This window comes from Ammospiza caudacuta, chromosome 2, assembly GCF_027887145.1.
Source record: "Ammospiza caudacuta isolate bAmmCau1 chromosome 2, bAmmCau1.pri, whole genome shotgun sequence".
In the NCBI taxonomy this organism is placed as follows: Eukaryota; Metazoa; Chordata; class Aves; order Passeriformes; family Passerellidae; genus Ammospiza; species Ammospiza caudacuta.
In genome coordinates, this window is record NC_080594.1 from 114,915,973 (window position 1) to 114,930,981 (window position 15,009).

General features: G+C 37.7%; 1 protein-coding gene across 8 annotated transcripts in view; it reads left to right on the top strand.

Annotated features, from left to right (window-relative positions):
- Positions 1-15,009, top strand: part of KDM6A (lysine demethylase 6A) — a 151,503-nt gene that overhangs the window by 33,472 nt on the left and 103,022 nt on the right. For all 8 annotated transcript variants that reach the window (XM_058825137.1, XM_058825136.1, XM_058825139.1 and 5 more), the window contains exons 3-4: positions 535-643; positions 12,419-12,468. In XM_058825137.1, the coding sequence (XP_058681120.1) occupies positions 535-643; positions 12,419-12,468 (159 nt within the window). The remainder of the gene's footprint in view (positions 1-534; positions 644-12,418; positions 12,469-15,009) is intronic.

Here is a 15,009-nt window from a genome sequence, read left to right on the forward strand (position 1 = left end):
GTGAAAAGAATCTGATCTTGGGAAACACATATGAAGATGTATAAACTGCACAAGGAAACATGTTGAGGTAGGGTAGTGTGCTCTTTGGTTCAGCAAAAATAAGTGAAATAGCTGTTAAATGAAAAATTATTTCTTCAGGGAAAAAAGCAACACAATGAGAATAAAATCAGAGGGGTTTCTTTCTTGCAGATTGGAAAGAATGAAGTAAATCCTTTTGTGTTTCATTGATTTTAAAAATTGTCATGTAAGTTAGAAGTTTGTTTTGTATTGGGGAAATCAAATGTCCACAGAAAAACAAGAGAAAATTTCTGTTGTTCATTTGTTGTCAGTTTGTATTAGAATCAGTGAGCTTCCAAATCTGTTCTGTCTTTAATATTACATTTCTTCTTTCAAAAGTGATGTTGACTCTGTTAGTGAGAGTGTTTGTAGACCTCATCTTTCAAGCTAATAAAAAACTTGATTATTTCTCAGAAAATGTATTATTTGCTTTAGTAAAGTACAGAATTTTGAAAACCTTGTATTTCTCTTTCCCAGGCTGTTCGCTGCTATGAATCGCTAATTTTGAAAGCTGAAGGAAAGGTCGAGTCTGATTTCTTTTGTCAGTTAGGTCACTTCAACCTCTTATTGGAAGATTATCCAAAAGGTAAGAATTTTTAGTTCTTCTGATAAATGTCTTTGGGGAATTGTTCTTCAGTGTAGGTGGCACAACAGAATGAAAATCACTGGGCTAAGTCACTGTTTCCTTGGTTTGTGCTGTATTTCAGAGCCCATAAAAGAATTATGAGTGGTGATATCTTCACAAAAACAACTTTATTATTACTTCTCATTCTTTTTTATGTTAATGAAAAACAAAAGCCCAACCAAAACACTCCTGGTTCAGGTGTGAATATGAAGCTGGCTGGCAAGGCCCAGTGTCTGATGGCACCTGTGAGATGTGGGTGAGAGCTGGGTAGAACAGGTTAGAATATTTACTTTTTTGCCTTTTCTCGTTGTCATTGCTTTTTAATTTTAACATGAATGCAGATCTGTTTGTGTAGGGAAACAAATAACACCCCCATCCTGAAAATGTGTGCTTCTACCCCCCATGCCTTTTTCTAAGCACACAAAGATGCTGGTTTACAGTTTCCCTGGGATGCAGGAACAGGGAGATGAGTGATAACTGAGAGTAGTTCAGGAGCCTGAGTTTGGTGACTCAGGCTGGTGTGGGCTGTTTGATAGCTGTGTGTCTGTGGGTCCTCTGGCTCTCTGTCTGACATTAAACAGGGTGAGTTTGGCTTCCTGGGACATGCATTTCTAAAGTGAGAAACATGTGGATTTGATGCTGCTCAGGAGGAATTTGCATGTATCTAAATTCAGCCTGTAAATTCAGAAGGGTTTGTTTGGGTGATGGAAGCATTTGTCTTGTACCTCATCCCCTCTAGTGACTGGGATATAACCACTGGTGTTTCCAAATCCAGAGGCATGGGAAAAATTGAAGGGAGCATGGCAGTATAATGTCTCTGAAATTTAGTGAAGAATAGTCTGATTTTAAGTGCTTCCCTTAGTTTTAAGAAAATTCTGCCACCTCCTCTGCAAAAAAATTTGCACCACTTTTTCTCATTAGCCTAATGAAGTTAGGTGTGAGTGCAGTGTGACCTTCTGGACATATTTTACTCAGCAAAACCAGCCCAGGATTATGGACTGGCCTGTATTAACTCTGCTTTTGAGTTGACAACAGTTAGGAGTGACAGCACCAGGTGTTGCTGTGGATCAGAGGCAGGGTTTACTGATGGGGCATCTGCTTTGTACTCTGTGTATTGTTTTAAAAACAAGCATAAAAACTCCAATTGATGGTTGGAAATATCAGTTCTCCAGAACTGTACAAGAGCATTACCACAACAATGTGAGAAGAAACATTAAGCCATTAAAAATCTGAATTAAAGTACTTAATACTTTCTTAGATGACTATTTAAAGTCACATCTCAGTTGTAAAAAAAAACCTCAAGAAAACTGAAAACCTTGTTAGTTATGGAGTATTAAAAATGTATCTGTATTTTCAAAAAAGTGTAGTAGTAGTAGTAGTTAAAAATACTGGAGGACTTTTAATTGATGTAAAAAGGGAAGTTAAAGGCTTTTTTTTATTAAGTGAGGGACATATGTTCCTGTTCAGTACAGTTTTTGAACTCTGGTACCAAAGACTGTAAAACTATTACCCTCACTGCAGAAAGTCATTGTTGTTCTACCACTAATTTATTACTGCTGTTTGAAAGAACTAGAATGTTTGTGTTCCATTATAAAGTAAAAATAAATGTCATTACACGATACAAGTTTTGTTACTTTATTTATCATACATTCCAATTGCATTATAGTTAAATTTTATATGATTTAGAACAGAAAAGAGAGGTCAGAATGTTTTGATGTCAGTAATGTATATTTTACCCAGATTTTAGGTCCTGAAGTTCCAGAAGTGTAAAATGCTGAAGGAGCATGATACTCAGAGCTATAGATCTGTGTAGTCTGAATTTAGTCAAAGTTATGGACAAGTCAATGTGTTTAATAAATTGGATATAATTAATAAAATATCACAACATAGCAGCATGTGTAATGCTCCACAGGTTTTTTTCCCTTAAAAGCCTGTTACTTAATTAAATGTCTTCAATAAATGCATGCACCTTTGTATAAAATGTATGAAGTGTTTTATATAAAGGCAGAAGTGATAGTGTTCTTTGTTTAAGAAATGCTTGCTATGAAGTTTGTGCAGAGCAGAACAAACTGTGAGCTGACTGTAGGACTGGGATGAGTGGTCAAGATGAAGCAGTGCTGGGATGACAGATCTGGGTTTTGTGTTGGTGGGTTCTTCTCTTTAGATCTGTCTCATTTTTTCACCAACACACTGGCAGTGAAGGATCATGCAGTTGGATGCATTTTGTTGTATGTTTTTAGTGTTTTGATGTAGCTTATACCTTCTTCTGAATGTACTGAGACTGTAGGTCATTTCTTTGTAAGAATTAGGACTTATACACCATAAAGGGATCTTGAGAAAAAAGTCCTGGCAGGTTGCATCATTGAAGCTCACATTATTGGTGCTATTACTGCCCTTGCTGCTTATGCTCAGAGGGTACCAGTGAGGGGCAGTCAGATAATGTCTGATACTGAAGTCTATTTAACTTTAGTTTTTTTTAGTGAAAGCTCTTAAATATTCTAAGTCCCCTCCAAGTGCAGTGTGTTTTCTGTCACTCCTAGCTACTGAATTCCAGAATCAATATGCTTTTATTTTTCTTCCTTAAAAAGAAGTACTTGTCTTCAAGAAAAGTTTTGAGTTCACATCAGAAATTACTGGATGAGGTTCTTTCTTCTCAATATTATACCTGAGCTTAGACTGGAGTGTCAGTGCCACTGCTAACCTTTAAAAGATCTGAAGCTGCTCTGCAGGTTACTGCATTTTGGAAAACTGCAAGTTTGAATTGCTTTTGATAGGTAAAGGGTTTTCTCTGCAGCCATGGAATGGAGTTGCTGTGGTATCAGCACTCTGCTGCTGTTAGGAGAAGGTCCTACACAAGGGATCAGCCTTTTTGCAGATTTTGCATCCAGTGAGACACTGCCTTGTATTCAGACACTTATCACCGAGATTACAGATGAATTGATTTCAGCTTTGCCTGCATGTTCAGAGTGGTTTCAATGCTCAGCTTTCCTTGTATTGATCATGACTGATCAGGATTTGGCTTTGCGATTTCCTAAAATGGGAACGAAGTGGGAACGTTGACTCCTCCTGGTGAAAACCATTTCATTTTCTCAGTAGAATTTTCTCAACTCTAATCTGATTCTTCCTCCTGTCTCTTTTGCCAAGGCAGCTATTCCCAGCTGTTGGATTGTTGTGGAGGTTCCCAAAGCTTTTGTTGCCTGGGCATGCCCTTGGTGGCACCCTCGTGTCTGCGGGTTGCTTTCTTTGTGCTGGCGCAGCTGAGCCTGCAGCTGTGTGGGAAACTGATCCAACTGAAAAATAACCCTGCACAAAAATGCTGTGCAGTTGCCCCAGAGTGTGAAACCTCAACCTTGGGGTTTTGCTGGAGGAGGTGGATGGCTTGTCATGGAGGCCTTTGGGTGCTGGGAGCATTCTGAATTCAGTCAGGACTCCTGGTGTGAACCTCTGCACTGTTTGCTGCTGGATTCCTCGGGACACATGGGTTTTTTACCAAATTATTGTGCTCTGGTCTTGAAAAAAAAAAAATGTTCCACTGATAGCTGGAGTTTATTTTTCATTCCATGGCTGGTTTCCATGAGTAAGGAGTGAAGATGTTTAAAGGGTTCTAGCTGACTTGAGTTCTAATTGACTGCTGTTTAATGAGCTCGTGGATTGACATCATCTGTGTTTTCCTTAGGGATCTTTTCTTGCACAAGGGTCACGTGCACTGACCGTGTTCAGTCTGTGACTTGGAGGACAGCTCACAGTGGCACAAATGGAGATGTCCTTTAATCATTTGCCTCCTTGAACTGCTGTTCTCTCAGCAAAATTCCTGGAAGTAGAAAACGCAGTTAATGAATGAATGATTTGAGGAAAACATGAATTTATTTGTGCCACAGTTACTAAAACGCAATAAATACTGTAGTGAAATAATTCTTATTGTTGTGCTCAAATGGTAGTCTCATTTTTAAATGTTCTATGTCAGAACAGTTTTAGTAGTATTTGGTTTGATTATAGATGGTGACTGCTTTGTCAAAAATACTTCTATAAAAATATTTTAAGCTGTTTATAAGATAGCGTTCAGGGGCATGTTTTTAGTAATCATTAATCTAAAATTTAAAACCCTACTAAAAAAATACCCAGATTGTTAATTGAGCAGCTTTTTTATTGCATGCAACCTAAACCCAAAATTTAAACACTTTCTGATTGTTCTTTTGTAAAGTTGTTTGGTTGTGAGAAACTCCCATATTCAACAATGTATGTGTGTTCCTTTGTACTTACAATTCCAGCTCTGTAGGGAATTTCTCTGTGGTGGTGAAGGTCTTTCAGGAATTTGAAAGGCAGTATTGTTATTGGGAAGCATTTTCATGTGCTGTGCTCTGAGATGCAGGGTAGTAGCTGTAATTTTATAAAATATAAGGGAAAACTTCACAGCATGGACAGGATTGTGCTGATTCCTGCTGGGCTGTCTTGTCTTGCTGATGAGTCCTGAAGAACTAGAATGAATTAAATAGCCAGAATGAGTCAAGGAAGAGATGGCTGTTTCAAATAAGTGTGATATTTAGGTTTAAGGGGTTTTATTTTGTTGCTTGTAACTGGAACTAACTGGTAGAATTGGAGTTGCTTTTATTTAGAGCTGTTTACAGAATCCTGAAGATGAGATAAATTTTGGGTGGTTTAATTTCAGGTGGTTTAAACCATTATGTGAAATCTCTGCAGAAAAAAAGGAAGCTTAGAACATTAAAATGTTCTTTATAAATTGTATGTGTATGGAGCAGAGGTTACCAGTCGAGAGTTTTATTATAAAATATACCAAGGCCATGTTTTTCACTGGTTGTCTGAAAATTTTCACTTTGGAAAGTGTTCTAAATAAACACTCAATTGTTAAAAGACCTTTTTGTGTAATGCACTCTTGAAATATTTTTGAGCTTGATGAAAATCCATAGGGTTTCTTCACTGGTTCTCAGTATTTTAAGACTTTTTACAGAGTTCAAGCTTTAAAGGATTTCTGTAATTGTAAATTTCTTGTCAAACTTGTATACCTTTCACATTTAATACTTGATGGGACAGTGCTCTTCACATCACTTTGCTGCTGCATTACAGATGGGGATGTGGAGCTGTTAATAAAATTTCTTAGAGAACTATTTGATGATTTTTCTGTCTTAAATCTATGCTTGTATTTCTTTTGTGTGTCAGCCTTCATTCTGTGTTAAAAGGAAGACATGCTTTAGGCTTCTTTGATTGTCTCTTTGGTACTTTCAGTACAAATCTCTGGAGGAAACAGAGAGCAGCATCTGCCTGAGGCCTTAAAACAAAAGACCTGAGTGGCATTTTGCTGCTCTCACTTCCACATTTTTTGGGTTATTACAGAATTGTAGAATCATGGAAGTTAGAAAAGACCTCTTAAGATAACCTGGTCCTGCCATTAACTCAGCACTGCCGAGGCCACCACTGAAGCATGTCCTTTTAAATAGCTTTAACGTTGTCCTTTAAATAGCTCCAGGCATCGTGACTCCACCACTTCCCTGGGCAGCCTGTGCCAATGTCTGACAATCCTCTCACAAAGAAAATTTTCTAAATAGCCAGTCTGTATCTCTCCTGGTACAAATTGAGGCCACTTTGTTTGTCCTGTCAAGGCTTGCTGCTTGGAGGCAGAGCCAGTTGACTCCTCACCTCTACAGCTGCCTTGCAGGTACTTTGTAGAAGGCAATGAGTTCCCTGAGCACCTTTTGTTCCCAACATCCCCAGCTCCCTCAGCTGCTCCTCATCAGGTTTGTTCTCCAGACCCTTCCCCAGCTCCATTGTCTATGTCTGGACATGCTCCAGCCCCTCAATGTCCTGCTTGTCCTGAGGGGCCTCAGACTGGACGCAGGATTTGAGGTGTGGCCTCACCAGTGCCCAGTACAGGGGACAATCACTGCCCTGGCCCTGCTGGCCACACTTGGTGACACAGGCCAGGTGTCCTTGGCCCTGTGGCTCGTGTTCATCCAGCTGGTGACCACCTCTCCTTTCCCACCCGTCGCTTTCCAGCCCCTCTTCCCCCAGCCTGGGGGGTTGTTGTGACCCAAGTGCAGGACCCAGCCCTTGGCCTGGTTGAAGCTCAGCCCTGGATCCCCTTGTCCAGGCTGTTGATAAAGATGCCAAGCAGGAGCGACCCCACATTGAGCCCTGGAGAGCACACCTGATGACCAGCTGGATGTAATTCCATTTCCCACCACTCTCTCAGCCTGGCCATCCAGCCAGTGTTTATCCAGCAAAGTCAATTCTATTGGCTCAGCCTTGGGATTTTCTCACCTTTTGATGTCTTCAGTTTTATGGCAGAGCAGTTTTCACATTGCTGGTTTAAACACCATGGTGGGTAAAACCTGCACTAGGTATAAGCTTTTTCTGCAGCCTGCATGTATCTCTTAGGTGTTTAATGAACATTTATATTTTTCCTTGAAGCAGTCAGATTTAAATCAAGAGATGTGCTTTTTCCAAGCTTCCCTTGTGCAGTTCTTCAGCTGATTTTCTATTTTACTATTAGTTTCACATCAGATAAGCACTACGAAATATTAGTGCTTGTTTAAAAATTAAATTAAAAATAATTGTTTTTAAGAAAACACATACTGTTTTACACAGATTTTATACAGAACTTTGGTTTGGATTAAAGTTCTCTTTTCAGGGTGTGTAGTTAAATTAAAGCTTGCTGTTTCTAAGTTCAGTAAGCCAAAAATTTGTGTTAGTCACATTTAGCCTTGCAAGGTGCCACTAGATGGTGTTAGTATGTAGTTCACTTTCTTCTTACTCAGGCACTAAAACACTCCAACTGCTCCATGTTTGTGTCACTTTGAAGGCCTCTTAAGTTTTAAGGTGTCATAAAGTGGATTTATTAGAGCAGATCATAAAAGCCATGCTCTGACTGCATGATTTATGATGAAATGTGCTAGAGGTGACAAGTGGGTGGTTGTCACTCAGTCTAGACGTTTTTCCTCCCCACTGTCACCTTCCTTGTTTGTTTAGGTCAAGTGTGTAGATTTTGGATACAAAGAGAGATTGTCTTATCTTGCTACTGAAACCAAGTTTTGTCAACATCCTATGAAATTAAGTAGATGGAAAGAAAAATCCTGAAACCACCTAAGTGGTAATTAAGTCAAATTTATTTTTTATTCTCTGCATGATACCCAGGAATTTTAAACAGGGAGGAATAAGGAACAAGTGTTATCCATGTCCTGCTTCTGACATGGCCCTTGGTCCTATCATAGTAGGAGAGGAAGGCAAACTTAGGGGGTACATAATAAAGTCTGTCAGGATTGAAGTAACCATACATATTGCAAAGGGGGTAGTTCTGAGTGACTAAAAACCTGCAAGAGGAAAGCAGTGAACTCCCAGAGTGTGAACTCATGAGGGTCAGCTCTGCACGAGGTGCCTGAGGTTTACAGACAGATTCTGAAGGGAGCCTGAGCTCAGGAGGATTCTCACTGTTCAGTGGTTGCAGTTCTTTTACAAAGGTGGTGTTTTGCTGTTCAGAGCTGTTTCAGGTAAACATTTTATTTTCTTCAAGCTGGATTGCTGATGGTGATTGACTTGAAAAGCTGTGCATGGCTTTGGGGTATGAATGTCCCGTCCCATGGGGAGGATGGTAAATGCTGGATCTGCCACTCCCAGGGTTTCAGGAACATGATCACAAGGATTAACTTCGAAAAATAATGTACATGGCCAGGTTCTGGAGAGAGGTGTTCATAGCATAGCATCAGCTGATAAAGAAATTAAATAAAGGACAGAAGGAGGGAAATAGAAACTGAACACTTCTTTTAGTAATTGTTGAGTATTGTTTTGGGTGTCTGAATGTGGTCTGTCAGTTCTGTGCTTTTAAAAGCTTTCTGTGGTTGACTACAAAAAGTAGTTGAGGATGAAGCAAGAGGCATTGATTGTCCTGCTGTTGATATTCTGTCCTGTTCTTCGAGTCCAGACATGCATTTTCTGGATGTTTGTGTGTGTTTCACATGCAGGGAAAAAGAAGTTTTTATGTCCTTTATTGTCTTTATACAATTCCATATGTGTAAGAGTTTCAGTGGCAAAGTTTTAAATTGAAAAAGCTCAATAGTAAGTTCCTAATCAAAAGATGGTCTGCAGAATCCTGCTGTGCCTAAGAGTGATTTCAAAGCACTCATTTTATAATGTTTAAGACAGACACCATAACTGAAATGGGATAATTGACTTAAATGTGTAAAAATGAGAGTTGACCCTGTGTTGAAAGAGGGGCAGTAGTTGATAGAATCTTTTTGTGACAAAAATTGTCTCACTTTGGAATGACCAATCTTGGATGAAAAGTAAAGGTGCAAAATGATATTTCAGCCTTTAGTGTTAGGATTTTTTAGTTGTTTGTTTTTGTTCTTGGGTTTTTTTGGTTTTTTGTTTTTTTTTTTTTTTTTAATGCTACTAATGTGCTGCATGGACCAAGTAACTGGGATTTTTTTGCTTTTGAATAAACCAGGGAATATCATCCTACAGTCAGAATCATAACACAGATAAAGCACACCCTCTGTTACAGATAGGGACTTGTGCAAAATTCTTGTGGCTCTGCAGATTCAGTTGCTCTTTTTTGTTCTTATTTTAGAATAAAGTTTGTATTTTGAGGGATTTGCACTTACTTCCTGTAGATACAAACCTAATTTAAAGGAGTAGTTGCTTTAGTTCCACAGTACAGATTTTAGATAAGGTACTAATTTCTACACCATAAAATTTAGAATAAATATATGCTTATTGGTGACTCACTCAGGGATTTTGAAATATTATAGGGTTCAAAATTTATGGTTCACGTTTTCCTTTATATCTAGGTTGGTTCAGTTTTTCAAAAATCTTGCTTTCATAATTTGATTTCTGGCATCTCATATGCAAGATTCTTCTTAGTGTTATGCTTGATTGGGAGTATTTCATGTGGTTCTGTCAAAAAGAACATTTTCTTGAATCCTTTTTTTTTTTCTGTTTTTCTGTTCCTTTAATCCTTTTCAGCAGAACTTGAGTGCTCATGGAACAGATATTTAATGTAGTTGTAAAAGGGGCTGAAATCCAATTTTAGAGGTAACTTACTCTAATTTGAGCGCTTGATAATACTGAAATTATGCACAGTGACACTTTTTAGTTGTCTGACTTCCCTGAGGAGGAAAGGGACATTTAGCTCTGGCTTAATGGAACCCTCCATGATTCATCCTTGTTTAGAAGAACTTTGAGAATTTCAGCGTTTCATGTGCAAGAAGTAGCAAGGGAATACTGTTAGCCTAGAACAGGATGGATCCCTGGGTGGTTCTGAAGCCCCCAGGAGGATTGGGCACTTCAGACACTGAGGAGAACTGAAGTGTCCTCTTTGTTCCTCTGGGGGAGAAATGTGGCTCCTTAGAATGGAGGCCTCATCTTCTTATCATGTAAATATAAATAGGTTTCAGCAGTCCACGCTTCCCATGTGCTTGTTTTTAATTGTAACTGAGCTTGGCACATTAAATGATCACTTCAGCTGTTCCTGTGGGAAGTTGCTGAACTTTATTGAAGAATGGAAGAGTTAGAAAAGAAAATCACAGCCAAACTTCCTTTTTCTTAAAGAAAACTGGTGGAATGTCATGGAGCAAAAGATTTCTTTCTATAATAACTTTCCTCCATGTTAAATGGAGGTGTTAGGATTTTTCAAAGCAAATTTCTTCTTGCTTTCTTTTCTCCTATTCTTTCTCTTTAAGGTATTCTGTTTATTTATGTAGTTTTTTAATACTGTTGACATTTTATAAACTTACTAGCACTGCCTCTACTGCTGTTGGTAAGCATATTCCACCTCTCCTTTTTAATGGATATGCTCATGTGTTATTTCTTATATTTTTAACAGCCGTGGTGAAAATGTTCTCCCTTTTATTTTTCCAGTGTAAATCCTTAGCATTGTATTTGATGTTCTTTTCATCTTTTTATCCATATCCTCTGTATACTTGACTGCAGTAGTTGCTTTAAAAAAAAAAAAGTTTACAAGAAGTTCTCAGTTTCTTGAATCTTGCATAATATGGTCCTGTTGACCTGAGTATTTGAAATATACTTTAACCCTTAAAATTGGGATAGATACTGCTTGAGTAAAAGAAAAAAACCCTCCTTTTATTTGTGTTGTGATGCATTACAAAACTCTTTCACAGTGCATGTGCATGTTCCTGTTGGGGAAAGCAAAGTCATGACCATGTTAAAAAGATAATGATTCCTTTTTGTTGAAAACTTGTAAATGATATCTGGGAGAAGTTGAATCTAGAAGGACTTTTTGGGGGGAGTAGGATGTTATTTCATCTTAGGGTGAAAATCCTTTAAAACATAATTACAGAATGTAACTAAAAGATGCTTAGTTTTATATTGTTAGACTGAAGTAATGTTCTTCAGTTTGTACCAGGTTTTTTTGGGGGAGGGGTCTTGGAGGAGGAATTATGTTCTTAAATAGTGAAAGACTTAGATTAGATTTTTAACTGATTTTGTTTGTCTGAGTTACATCATTTTAAATACATTGCATATTAATAATGTGTGGTCAATGAGTGTTCTTCTAAGTTCATTTTTCTAGTCTGGGCATCTGAATAAACCACAATTTAGAACATTAAAATTAGAAATTGGTCTCACAAGTGTTTTGGTGGAGAGGGGCACGTCATGGGCAGGATCAGCGTGTGTCTGTTTACAGATAAAGGTTTTGAGTCTCCATAGTCAGAGGAGTGCAGAAGTTCTGTGTCTTTACCATCATGTGTATGTTCTTATTTCACTTAAGCACAGGAACTTTGGTCAAGTTACAAAAATGAATATGCAAGACAGGTATTGAAGGGTGATAACATTTGTGGACATGATTTATCCATGGTGCTTGCAGGAAATGAAGCTGCACCTAAAGTGCACATTTGTGTTCTTGTGTCCTAATCTGTTTAGTGCTTATGGTTTTCCAAAGCTGGAGTTGTCTTCTTTGGTTGTTTGGTTTCCACACATTTTGTATTTTCCATTCTTAGGGAGCAAACACTTGAAAAATCAGTATCTTGGTGTTGCTGCAGTGAATCTTTACATAAATGCTTCGTTTTTGATGGTTCCTAGTGTTGCGTTCTTAGAAAAAAGCAGAGCCTGTTTGTGTTCGAGTGGCCTGTTAGCCCAAGGCAAGATGAATCAACCAGAATTTTTCCTTTAGTGAGGAAGAGGCATGCAGGAGTGGTGATTGGTGAAATTGGTTGCTAAGTAGAACTAATGTTCTGTTGAACAGAGCTGTTCTTAGCACTGATTTCCAGGTTAGTCTTGGCCATGGCTGTGGAATAAAATGTAAGCTTTTATTCTTTTTTCTGCTTGCTTTTGTTTCTCAGAATGAAGGGCCATGTGAAATTGATTTCTCTTTGTATGTCCCTCCTCACCAGTTCTTCAGAAATTACAGGGCATCAGGGAGCGTGGTAAATGAGCTACATGATTAAATTTTTAAATCTGAGAACAGCTTTGTCCGGGATGAAAATCCCAAAATTTCAAATTATTTCTTTGTTATAGGTTTTCTTTAAAATATTGCTTGATTTACATTTGTAAGATTAATAATAAATATACTTCTGGGTTGACATTTCATAAAACAAAATTATAATCTTAAGGAATGCATTGCCCACAACAGTGTACTTACCATGGCAGTGTTACTTTTATTAAACCATTTATCATTTTAATGTTGTGTATTCTGACTCTTAAGGATTTTTATCTTTTTCTTCAAAGAAAATGAAACAAAACAAATTGAACGTTCATTTTTCTTCCCTACAGCATTATCTGCATACCAGAGGTACTACAGTTTACAATCTGACTACTGGAAGGTCTGTATATGCTCTTTTTTTTTCATTAATTTTAAAATGTGTTACTGTAAATGTTCAATTTTTTGAAGTAGATTCTGCTCAATATAAGTTTGGGTTATCTACCTGCAATGACTTTTTGGCACATTAATTGAGTCTTAATGTAAATGTTCACATGTATGTGCAATTCCTTATAAATTTCAGTATAAATATATCTTTAAGTCATGTATTGAAAAGGCAGCTCAGTTAAGCTGACAGGTTTTCAATATTTTTTGTTGCCATCATTATCCATTATTTCAGGTCTGTGTTTTTATGTAGCACAGATATTTGGATGTGTGTATGGAGAGCAGCAGAGCCACTTGAAAGCTGCTGTGCAGGCATTGGACTGGGAGTAGGAAAAATGTTCTCAGGTTGCTTTTTGTTTCCACAGCCACCAAATTCTTTCAAGTCCTTTTCAGTATTTTAAATAACACTTTTACGTCAGACAGGAGCAGATCCTGTTGGTGTAGCTGTCTTTTCTGTAAGTAGAGGTATTGTGTCTGTAAGTAGAGGTATCATGACTTCAGATGAATAAAATTGAAAAAATTCTTACAATGGCATTGTCAGAAGTTGTCAGCATTGGTGTATTGTCACATGAAATAATTTGGAGCCCCTGGTTGAGAAAGAAGTGCAGCAAAGCATGGAACATATTAGATATTTGTGTGGTCTTGAGCAGCTCTTTTCCTTAGAAATGTGGATAAATGCATCTGTCAGATAGGGAGGGCTCATGAAGAGCTCTTGGTACCACACAGAGATGGTATTAGAGAAACATTTTTGTGTTCTTTGCATTTGCAGGGACTGTAACAATGCTCTGAAAAACACTGTGGTAGCTTCTCCCATTTGGCACAGGATGGGGAGAAAGGCAGGGTAAATTAAGGGTGGAAGAGGGAACTACAACAAGTGTTTTATAGAAGATAAAAAAGAGAGCTCCAGTTGGAGGATGCTAGGGAAATTTTTTGGTATTGTCTTGTAAAACTCAAACAGGAGTTGTGCAAGTGCCATATTTCAGTGAACGATTTTGGACTTGAAGGAAGTTTTTCCAGAAGTAACCCCTGCACTTTTAAAATTACAACAATAAAAACATTATTCTGTTCTTCTTACTTGTTCTTGGAGAGCTGCTTTAAAGATTGCTGTAAATAAGTCTTGAAATCAATCAATTAATTAAAAATCAATTGTAATGGTTTCTGTTGTTTTTACTCTTTCACGTTAATCATGTCAGAATAGTTTATGACTGGAATTATCTTTTCTGGTTTTTATTCCATTGGCTCATTATTAAAATAAGTGGTAGGTGATTACTAAGTTATTTCCCCTGCATTTTCAGAGTTCAGTGTGGAATGTGAATAATTATATGTATTTTTATAGGTGTAGGTTGTTTTCACAGTGGCTCAGAATATTACCTGCACTTAAAAAAATGTAAACTCTGACTGTTTTGCAGTTTCATCTGAAAAGCACTGATGGCAATAAATTTTCTGTTTGTATACAATGTGTGATATTTTAAGACACCTTTTTCTTGTATATATCTCCAGAATTTTACCATTCAGGGATCAGTTTGAACAATTCCAGTTGCAAGCATGAGAGCATTGCTTGCAGTTGACAAAAGAATATTTTGAGATCTGCAAATTAAAATCCAACCCAAGAAGAAGAAACCAAAAACCAGTAATTTTTCTTCTTTTCTTAGGCTTTTCTGGGAAGGATCTAATTGTGAGCTTACTTAGAAATGTGTAGCTCCAAGTGGTTCTTTTCCTATAATCTTGGGAGATTTTGTTAATTTTGATATTCATGAAAAAGAGCCTGAAAAAGTCCAAAACCATTTCTCAGCTAAAAACTTTTTTACTGAAAGTGGTAAAAATCACAGGTGGATCATATTTCATCTTGTTAATGGATGATGAAACTATTCTGGAGTTGGCAGTGGGAAGCTGCCTGGATTGGGTCTAGAGAAAGAGAGAGAGAGAATTTATTGTTTCTTGTCATCCTTAATGCCCTGTATCTGTGAGAAACCATTTAGTCAGGAATAGCAAGTTTATGGTGTATTTTTGGGCACACTTCTATGCTGGTTTGTTCTACTTTGTGACTTTTTTTCCCCAAAGAGATACAGATGGCAAAAAATTCAGTCAAATTTCCTTATTTTAATGTTGTGGAATTTTTAAAAAGTTTTTTTTTTCTTCTTTTTTTAGTTTTTACAGGGATGGATGTCATCAGTGAAGTTGTTGGAATTTGTGATAGTAAAGGAAGGAAGAGAGAGAAGGGTGTGAAGGAAGGGTGGTATTTGTGAGCTGCGAGGGAGCTGCCTTGGGAGGTCTGGGAAGCTGGAGAGTGCTGAATCACATGAAGGTTATTACATAAGGCAGGGCTGAAGTCAGACAGGAGCAGCCTTATAAACTTGGGCATTTTATCTGAAATTACATTTTATCTGTCGTGCAGTGCAAATTTAAGTGGTTGAAATAAGTGTCCTCTATGTGCTCTGTTTTTTAAAGAGGGAACTTACAGAAGAATTGTGAGAGTTGTCAGATTGCTTTGGGTGTAGTT